The 10,694-nt window shown below is 37.3% G+C and overlaps 1 protein-coding gene across 1 annotated transcript; it reads left to right on the top strand.

Annotated features, from left to right (window-relative positions):
• The first annotated feature begins 4,242 nt into the window (after positions 1-4,242).
• Positions 4,243-5,064, top strand: LOC119663839. Its single transcript, XM_038073440.1, has one exon. It carries the CDS (start codon positions 4,243-4,245, stop codon positions 5,062-5,064), a length of 822 nt encoding a protein of 273 aa, XP_037929368.1.
• Positions 5,065-10,694: the final 5,630 nt, after the last annotated feature.

Below are 10,694 nucleotides of genomic sequence, written 5' to 3'. Positions count from 1 at the left end.
GGACTACTCTATGGTAGTATTGTGTATTGCCAAGCGCCAAACTCAACATTAAAAATTCTTTAAAGAGGGCAAAATATCGCCTTAAGAAAACTTGTTAACGCCCCATGGTACGTAAGAGGAGCGGATATCCACAGAGATCTGAGAGTCGATTCAGTCGAAAAATATATTAAAGATCGTGCACTGAAACTGTTCAATATAATTGACAATCACAATAATCCAACACTCAGCAACCTAAAAATACAGACAAATCTGATAAACACAGGCAGATACAAAGACATCAGATTGATCATATTATAAAGCCCCGTATTCAGTTATTCTTAGTGTGACTTAAAACTGTCCACAGATATAATAGAGTTAAGGTGATAAATCGACAACTCAGACATCTGCATATCAACAACAGTCGTCGCCCGTCTTTGACTGCGACCGCTAGCCTTTGTGAGGCAGCTCAATTAGTAGCTTGATATCACCGGTTGGTAGTACCGAGTGCCTTTATACCATTGGTCACCTGGTCTTTCCACCAAATATGTGAACATCCTTTACTGCGATTTCCACCAACGCGTACTGCGTCAAACACCTTTCTGGCCAAGGCGCACGACACGACGCATAAGTACTTGTAGCCCATTATACTGGCATACTGATCCAAATAAATTACCAGATCTTATTGATTTCTGTATAACCAAACACATTGATAAATATAACTATAAAATCGCTTTTAGAGCTCAGTTCAGAGTTCTGATACCATAAGCCAAACCCTTTACAATAGAAAAACCGACTAAGATTCATATCGTGAAAATATTGATTTGGTACGATATAAATAGCGCAATCGTACATCTTAACGATGTCATTATAAAATCAGTGGAACTATCGACATCTTCAGAGGTTTGTAGCCAGAAGAGGAGTAATATGACGCCACTTATTCATAAGCTCCTTAAAAAGAAGCAAAAACTCCTTAAAAAATGGCAACTAGGTCAAGTCAAGAGAAAACGATCCTTAACAAAGCTTCAAAAACCCTATAAAAAAGTTTAAAGGAATCTGCAAATAATGCAATAACAACCTATCTTGTTCAACTAACACCTACATCGGAAACCAACTATTCGTTATGGAAAGCTACGAGAAAGCCAACACATAAAGTCATGCATCAACCTCCACTAAGAAAAGAAAATGGAACATCTTGCCCATATGAGATAGTGATAAAGCTAATCTTCTGGCCAAAAACATTGAAAAAGTTTTTACTAACACAACTAGTAAAAAAAACAGCTACTACCAATAGCAGAAAACCATTTTACATCACATATCAACAACACGATACGACTTGTAACTATTGTGGAATTAATAAAATAATCAAACACAATAAAACCAATGGAAAAGCGCCAGGTTCTGATTTAGTTACAACTAAAATTCTTAAGGAGCTAACAACAAATGCTATTGAATTTATTAAAAATATTTTTAATGCTGCAATAAGGTTGAAATATTTTCCTAGTGTGGAAAGTCGCTACTCAACCGACTTCTTATAAACGCATTAGCTTATTGCCTAAACTTTCTAAAGTTTTTGAAAAAATTATATACGATAGACTGGAACCAATACTAAAAGTAATTCAAGCCATAGCAAACCACCAGTTGGATTTCGGCGCAATCATTCAACAATACAGCAAATCCATAGAGTGGTGAACAAAATCCTAATAAACTTAGACGAAGATGGCTTTTGTGTTGGTGTATTTCTCGGTGTTGAAAAAGCCTTTGATAAAGTATGGCACAAAGGACTTTTACACAAATTAAAAAAAATGTTACCCCATAACTTTTACGAACTCATTTAAAGTTATGTTACTGAACGATGCTTCTGTGTTAAATACAAAAACGAGTATTCTACAATCAGAAAACTCCAAGCAGGTTTCCCCCAAGGAACCGTATTGGGCCGCCTACTGTACCTTCTCTATACTTTAGATATACCTGAACCAACCAGTAAAAACCCAATGCTAGCAACGTTCGCAGATTACACAGTACTGCTTCCAACTTCCAAAATGCAACAAACAATTAATACGACTAAAAATGGTTTAACAATTGGGAAATAAAAATCATCGAAAACAAAACTTCACAAGTAATATTTACAACTAAAACAAAATTTTAGTCAATAGCTATCACCCTTAACAACAAACCCATTCCAGTAATCGAATCAGCAAAATATCTGGGTGTACATTTTGACTCTAAACTAACATGGAAAAATCATATTGTGAAAAAGCAGTTACAAATTAAAGAAAAACAAAGACAATTGTATTGGCTACTGAATAAAAAATCTAAATTTAGTTTAAATAATAAAATCCAACAATCAACGAAGAAATCAAAACTAGAAGTAGAAAATATCACTCAGCAATCACTGTACATAAAAACTCCAATATTAGCTTACTCCCTATAGTTGAGCTCACAAGAAGTCACAGACTTAAAAAAACACGCCCAGTGGACTTTGATCTTAATTAAATTAATTTTATTATCAATATTTATAAATTTAATAGCTTTTATTTATATCTACTCCCCAACTAATATAAATTTCTGTTGTTGAACAGATAGTCGATAAACTTTTCCTTAACTTAATTGAATTTTAAAATATACTTAATGTCTTCAATAAACTAGACCAATGTATACTTACTATGGAAAATAAATAAAAAAAAAATATGAAGTATCTTAGTGTAGCCGTCGATATTCTCAGTAATTACAGTAACCTGGATTACAATCCAAATATATTGAGAATGCAAAATTTGGAAAGTTTTAGTAAGAAAATTATTTTCCATAAAGAAAATTATTTTCCCAGAAGAAGTTTCTAGTTTCACAATAAATAACTTTCACATTTAAATATAGTCTCTGTGCTTTTAATTCCATTCAAGTACAGAAACCACGCTATATATTGGTGACCCCGACGTGATCTAAGCACGCAACAGACGAACACGCAGAATTTTTATGTGCTTAAATATGTTAATATCGTAGTGTAGTTCATAAAGTTCACCTTTCCATCAAATTCCCAACGCTTAAAGGAATATACACGAATATTCTGACGAATTTTTGTCTCAAATGCTCTTAACACCTTCTTTTTATTGAACCAAAGCGAACTTATCAACTTTCAATTTGTATTCTTTTCGTCAACCTCATCACCCCCGATTTGGCTGAAAATTTTTTTATGAACCTCCTGTCATGAAGTAGTAAGACCCGTACCTCGGGAAAAAATTTTGTGATTTTTACAAAAATATATGTAAATGTAAATTATAAAATTGTAATGCTTTTATAAGCATAGGCTAAAAATGTTAAGGCAGATTTAAGAAACTTAAAATTTAATAAACATATTTATTTATTATACTAAAACGAAAGTTTTTTTTATTTGACTTGCATAACATATAGTGACGTAGTCTTTCCCTAGTTCGATATTTACATGAAGGTTTTTTGCAGGTGACATCATCAACAAAGAAGTGATGATGCATGAGCCCTCAAGACCCCCTCTGCCAGGAATGTAGTATATCTCCGTCAATTTGTGTGCTTCTCTCTTACACACAATGTATTTGTTCAGTTATGAAAAAAGAAAGTAATTTAAAATGGGGTCTCATATTAAATTGATTAAATTCTGGCCAAGATGGACAATCTTACGATAAATTCGCAGAAATACACTCATTAAGTGAGTCGGAAAGGAAAGATAAATATACTATTACGATAGTCTTCACAAAATACGCAACTCAGTGTATAATCACATTTCCCTTTGTGTTCAATATAATGTTCATTTTAATAATATGTATAATTACCAATAATTTAATCATAGATTATTATAATGTATCACACTATCAGAATAGCATAATGTTAAAATCAAAGGAAAATGTAAAGGAAACATAAATTTGAAGGCTTCCATAACAAAAGTATAAATTATGTACCTGATAGTGAGTGAGTATTTTAATGTTCTAATTAAATCATTTGATATGTTGATATTGTGGCGACCCAGTAGGCTATGCTTTTATTGAATTTAAAAAGGAAAATTCAATTTTAAATATTTTAAAGTTTCAGTTTGAGATTGTGGAAAACGTTTCCATTTTTCTCTCTTGTAAAAAGTTTGATTAAAAGATTATTAACATCATAAATTTTGAGAGTTTTATTTATTAGCAAGGTTAATAGACCCTAGCTAAATTGGTGACCCCGACGTGATCTGAATGAACGGTTACGTTTTTCAAAATTAATTGAAATATATTATTGCGAGCAACACTTTCAAACAGCATGTCTTTGCCAACGAGCAACGAAGCCGCAGCGGTGCAACGAGAGAACGAATTACGGGAAGGTAATCTGAATCGTGTGTCCGTCAAGGTACCGCCATTTTGGCACGAAAGACCAGAAATTTGGTTCGCGCAAATTGAGGCGCAGTTTGCAGTCGCCGATATAACTAATGACGCTACGAAATTCAACACTGTCGTTGCAGCGATCGAGTCCAGCGTTGTTGCTGATGTAGCCGATGCCGTTTTACATCCTCCGGCAACTGGTAAATACAGTAATTTTAAGAACCAGATTTTAGAGCGGTTTGGTGAAAGTGAACAACGCAAGATTCAGAGGCTCCTTTCTGAGGTCGAATTAGGAGATCGTCGACCATCGCAGTTATTAAATGAGCTGACAGCGCTAGCGAAGGATAAAGTCAGTAGCGAATTCCTGAAGTCACTTTGGCTCCAGCGTCTGCCTCCGCAGGTACGTGCCATTTTGCAGACATCAAATGTTGACCTGGTAGAATTGGCTAAACTGGCTGATAGGATTTGTGAAGCGGGCGATTACCATCAATTAGCTGCAGTGTCATCTCGTGTAAGTAACGATTCGAACGAGACAGCCAGGTTGTGCCAGCGTTTGGATCAGATTGAGCAGCGATTGAGCAGATTGGATTTTGTTGGACGCCAGCCGTCGAGAATGCGACAATCCTCACGCAGAAAGAGTCGAACGCTATCGCAGTCCTCAAACCACTCTGGTTGGTGCTGGTTTCACAGTAGGTTTGGAGAGCAAGCACGCAGATGCCGTCAGCCATGCACGTTTACATCTAATTCAAAGTCAAAAAACTAAGCATGCCGCAATCGACGTCGAGCCGATTGGAGAGCAACGCAATTATAGCTCGACTGACAGTACAAGATCCGGCGACGTCAACCGCTTTTCTTATTGACACCGGAGCGGATCTGTCTGTACTACCCAAAAAATTCGGTACCAAACGAGGTAAGTCAGTTGCTTTATCTTTACCCAGCTTATTTGCTGCTAATGGCACGCCGATACGCGCATACGGCACCAAACGTTTGTCGTTATCCCTTGGTTTAAGGCGCGATTTCCCATGGACGTTTGTGGTGGCGGATGTAAATTTTCCCATAGTCGGCGCAGATTTCTTGAGGCATTATGATTTACTGGTTGACATGAAACGGAAGCAGCTAGTAGACAGCAAGACGTTTGTAGCAGCGAGAGGCGCGGCAGCAGTTGGGCAGGTGAACGGCATCCGAGCCAACATTAGTGCAGGTGACTACAGTTCTTTGCTGAATGAATATCGTGATCTAGCCACATTGCATGATAACTCCCGCACGTGCGACACGCAAGTTGAACATTTCATCGAGACCACTGGTGCTCCAGTTTCTGCCCGTCCACGACGTTTGTCTGGAACAAAATTGGAGGAAGCAAAGAAGGAGTTTGAATTTTTGTTGCGAAAAGGCATTTGTCAGCCGTCAAAGAGTCCTTGGGCGAGCCCATTGCATATGGTTAAGAAGAATGATGGCTCGTGGCGACCATGTGGTGACTATCGTATGTTGAATGCGAAAACGAAGCCGGACCGGTACCCGATCCCTTTCCTGCACGATGTAACAACCATCCTTCATGGAAAGAACTTATTTTCTAAGGTTGATTTACAGAAGGCATATCACCAGATTCCAATGGCAGAATGCGATATACCGAAAACAGCGATTACTACTCCTTTTGGGTTATTCGAGTTCCGTTGCATGACATTTGGTTTACGTAACGCAGCCCAGACATTTCAACGGTTTATTAATGCAACCTTGGCTGGTTTAGATTTCGTTTTCGCTTACATCGATGACATATTGATTGCTTCAAAAGACGTCGCAGAACATCGAGTTCATCTCCGAACCGTTTTTGAGCGTCTTCGTCAAGCTGGTTTGACAGTGAATTTTGCCAAGTGTGAATTCGGGTGTAGTGAGATCGAATTCTTAGGCCATTCCATCAGCGCACACGGTTTCAAGCCTCCCGAAAGCAAAGTAGCAGCAATACGTGATTTTCCACTTCCAACAACGGTGAAGGAGTTACGGCGCTTTTTGGGGATGATTAACTTTTATCGACCGTTTCTACGCAATGCCGTCAGCAGTCAGCATTGTCTCTTCAATCTCACTCCTGGGAACCGAAAAAACGACAATAGCAAGATTGTCTGGAAGCCAGAAGACATTTCCGCATTCGAGACTTGCAAGGTAGATTTAGCTAATGCTACAATTCTCAACTTCATGGCGTCGGATGCTCAGCTAACGTTGATCACTGATGCGTCCGATACAGCATTCGGTGCTGTTTTGCAGCAGATTGTAGAAGGCAAGTCGCAACCTTTGGCATTTTATTCGAAGGCGTTGAATACGGCGCAATTAAAATACAGCGCGTATGACAGAGAGCTTACTGCCATCGTTCAAGCTATCCAGCACTTCAAGTACGCACTCGAGGGGCGCGATTTCATCATTCTGACTGATCATAAACCACTCACGTTTGCGTTCAAGCAGAATAGCGAGAAGACTTCTCCACGGCGCGTTAGGCAGTTGGAATTCATAAGCCAATTCTCCACTGACATCCGTCATATAGCTGGTGCAGATAATTGCGTGGCCGATACACTTTCGCGTATTGCTCAAATTGAATTTGAGGCAGCGGAAGTAGACGTGATTGCTAAAGCGCAAGGATCAGATGACGAGTTGCGCGCGTTACTGAATCATCAAGCCGATACATCTTTGAAGCTCGTGGCGTACAAGTTACCCATCAGTAATACTGAGGTTTTTTGCGACATTTCTAAAGGTGTTATGCGACCGTTTGTTCCAGCCAGTTGTCGTAAGTTAGTGATGACAAAACTACACAACTTAGCGCACTCAGGCGTAAGAGCGACACGCAGACTGATCCAAGCAGGTTTTGTCTGGCCAGGTTTAGCAAAGGATGCAGCTGAGTTTGTTAAGAATTGTATCGCATGTCAATTGTCTAAAGTTAACCGGCACACCAAGTCACCTATAGGCTGTTTCGCAGGTGTTGACGAGCGTTTCCAACATGTGCATATGGACATCATCGGACCACTACCACTGTCGCAGGGTAAAAGATACTGTGTGACGTGCATCGATCGTTTTTCACGATGCCCCGTGGTAATTCCTGTTTCAGACATGACGACCGAAGTCATTGCTGGCGCGTTTATCGAAGGATGGGTAGCACAGTATGGTGTTCCTCATATTATCACGACTGATTTAGGACGTCAGTTTGAATCAACGATCTTCCGAGAGTTGCCCAGACTATTGGGTATCAAGCATATTCACACCACAGCATATCACCCCCAAGCGAATGGGATGGTTGAACGTATGCATAGGACGTTGAAGGCTGCTTTGCGATGCCATAATTCTAATGACTGGACGCGCACACTCCCATTGATTCTGCTGGGGTTACGGACTTCCCCAAAGGAAGATCTAGGCGTCAGTTCTGCTGAAATGTTGTACGGAAACCCGTTAAGTGTTCCAGGACAGCTGTTGTCACAGAAATGCCAAAAGCCAGGTGAAACCGATTTCGTTTCATCACTTCGTAATGCATTGGCTCAACTGAAGACAATCAACGGCAGCAGACACGGGCATCACCCAGTCTATGTTCCGAATGACCTCCTAACCAGCAAGTTTGTGTTCGTGCGTGTCGATCGGGTGAGAGCTCCATTGGAACAGCCGTATGAAGGTCCGTTTCAAGTTCTTCAACGAGATGAAAAATATTTCGTAATTAACAGAAGAGGGAGCAGGTGCACCGTCGCGTTAGACAGATTAAAACCAGCTTATTTGACTAACGATGAACTTACCGGCAAGCAGTTTTCGCCACTTCCTGTAGTCAATCATGAGCGGAAACAAGCATCCGAGAAGAAGGTTCTTAAACCGTCGGCCGTTTCTTCAAAGGTTTCGCGTTCTGGCCGAGCAGTGCATTTCCCAGCGAAGTTGTGTGACTACCGCGAGTAACTTCTCTTCATGTGTAGCGCGTCGTCGCCCGAACTCCGTCGCTAGGAGGGAGGTACTGTGGCGACCCAGTAGGCTATGCTTTTATTGAATTTAAAAAGGAAAATTCAATTTTAAATATTTTAAAGTTTCAGTTTGAGATTGTGGAAAACGTTTCCATTTTTCTCTCGTGTAAAAAGTTTGATTAAAAGATTATTAACATCATAAATTTTGAGAGTTTTATTTATTAGCAAGGTTAATAGACCCTAGCTAAAATATAAATCATTTTCATGAATACGTTAAAGATAAAACTTAGTACTATTTAAATGTTGAAAGTAATCATGATAATAGCAACTTTCACTTTCAACACAAAAATATTTATGGAATATAAGAATAGGTGTTAAATGATTTAAAATTGTTTTAAGTACGAGACTTTATTTCTCAGCTCAAAACAAATATTAAATATCCCAAATATATGACGTGGGAGCCAAGCTCACTTAAATTAAAACTAATAACAAAAAGGAATAGAATTGTTATACTTTTACCCTTAATATAATATTCAATGACCTTAAATGTGAAAATAACGAACTAATGCAAATTTGTATTCAAATTAATGTAGAGCATTATTGGACAGTATAGACTGACTCCTCAGCAGACTGGGTATGTAAAACGAAAGATAGAACGGAGCTAAGACGCTCGATGATTCATGCGACAGATATGAATATGAAATTTTGGGCAGAAACCGTCAATACCGTAGTTTCGTTTGAAATCGTACGGTCTCCAGTTAGTAAGGTGGACGAAAGAACAACATATATGTTACTATTTAGTCGCAAATTATAAAGACCCCCACTCAATAAAAAATAAATTTTATTATATATATAATAAACAGTTAATGGGAACACATTTTATATATAACTAACATCAATTGATCAATTAATCAATTTTATCACAAACCCCCGGCAATTGCTACAATAATTATATTATTTACTCACTAGACATCACATCAATCATACGTATGTTATCTATTAATGTTATAACTTCATTGCAACAATAATTTGAAGAAAAATACTTATTGTATTCTATAAATATTAAAATTATATGTTATCAAGCTCTTCTCCCGAGATATGAAGATTAATTAAATATATGTTAAGTATTATAAATAAATAGGACGTTTTAAATACAGAAAATTTTCACTTTTCACTCTCCTATTAAAAGAAATTAATTAAAAAATAGTAGAAAATCCATTCTTTACGAATAAAACTAGTAGCTTCATAAATTAACTCTGAGTCATTAACTTCCATAACGTGACTATAAAATTTACTAAGCTCAGATAATTCAAGGCATTATGTAGTAAATGACTATATTAAAATGAAATGTTTTGCTTGTGTGAACAACTATTAATTTAGCTTAGATAACTAGATAATATATAATTATATATATACTTTTAAGAAATATAAGATTTCTAGTAAAATATTTTTCTTCTGACCTTGTATGTACAGCTACAACACGAAGTTATCATAATAATTATCCTTGAACAGCAGTAAACTTTCTAAAGCATCAACATACTCATCCTCTTCCACTCTATCAACTCCAACATTTTGAAACGATGTAGTTTTGCAGTTTTCATTTGCTAAGCTTCACGATGCAATGTGTCCACTGTATTCCCTAACTCAATGGAACACTCCGTTGTTCCTGGTTATACTACCCTTTCCGCTGGTTAACCTTTTGTTGTTGTTGTTGCATTTGAGACGACATTGCAAATCCTGCTGCTACCCATTTGGCCCGACGATAAACGCGATCTTGGGTACTGATTTGAATAAACATAGGCGGAACCCGTATGGAATCAGACATAGGTACATCTAAATTATTTAAAATAAAAAAACTTTTGAATTATTTTAAATTATCATAACTTACTTGAGTTTTCTAAAAGTACGAGTATATTTTTAGATATATTCGTCATTCAAATATTTAGAGGCCAAGCCGCTAAATCCATTATAGCAATCAAAAATTGTTTGGAATCCTTGCAAAAATTCGCACTCCTCCACATATTGCCGTATTTTGTCACAAAAGTCTTCACTTCAGTTTTCCATAATTCAACGCCACAAGAATATGTATCAAAAGTTTGGTTGTCTACTGAATGTTTAAAATTGTTCACAACATTTACGGTCCGTGGAGGACTGGGTTATGAAGAATAACCCATGAATTGATATCTTCAGCTAAACTGTAATTAGTTTCTTCTATAGATGCATCTGGATTGCCCACCAAGACTTTTTATTATGAATTTCTAACTTTTCCCTTAACTCCGAATTGTTGTCACGTGCCAAATGCTTAAGAGAGTCATTCATATCCACGAACATCTAAAGAGTGTAATTAGTTTGACGTTAAAATAAAAAATTATATATAATTAAATATAAATTACTTCAAAAGAAAGTTGACATATACGTACATAAATAAAAATTTAAATAAAAAAAAATAAGCCTATTTGACTTCTTAATTTAATAT

Source organism: Teleopsis dalmanni, unplaced genomic scaffold (genome assembly GCF_002237135.1).
Source record: "Teleopsis dalmanni isolate 2A unplaced genomic scaffold, ASM223713v2 unscaffolded_contig_0977, whole genome shotgun sequence".
NCBI classification, from domain to species: Eukaryota; Metazoa; Arthropoda; class Insecta; order Diptera; family Diopsidae; genus Teleopsis; species Teleopsis dalmanni.
This window is presented reverse-complemented; position numbering and strand designations above follow the sequence as displayed.

Bases quoted from the DNA above. Each gene is read 5' to 3' on its own strand.
- LOC119663839 (XM_038073440.1), top strand. From the start codon at position 4,243: ATGTCTTTGCCAACGAGCAACGAAGCCGCAGCGGTGCAACGAGAGAAC.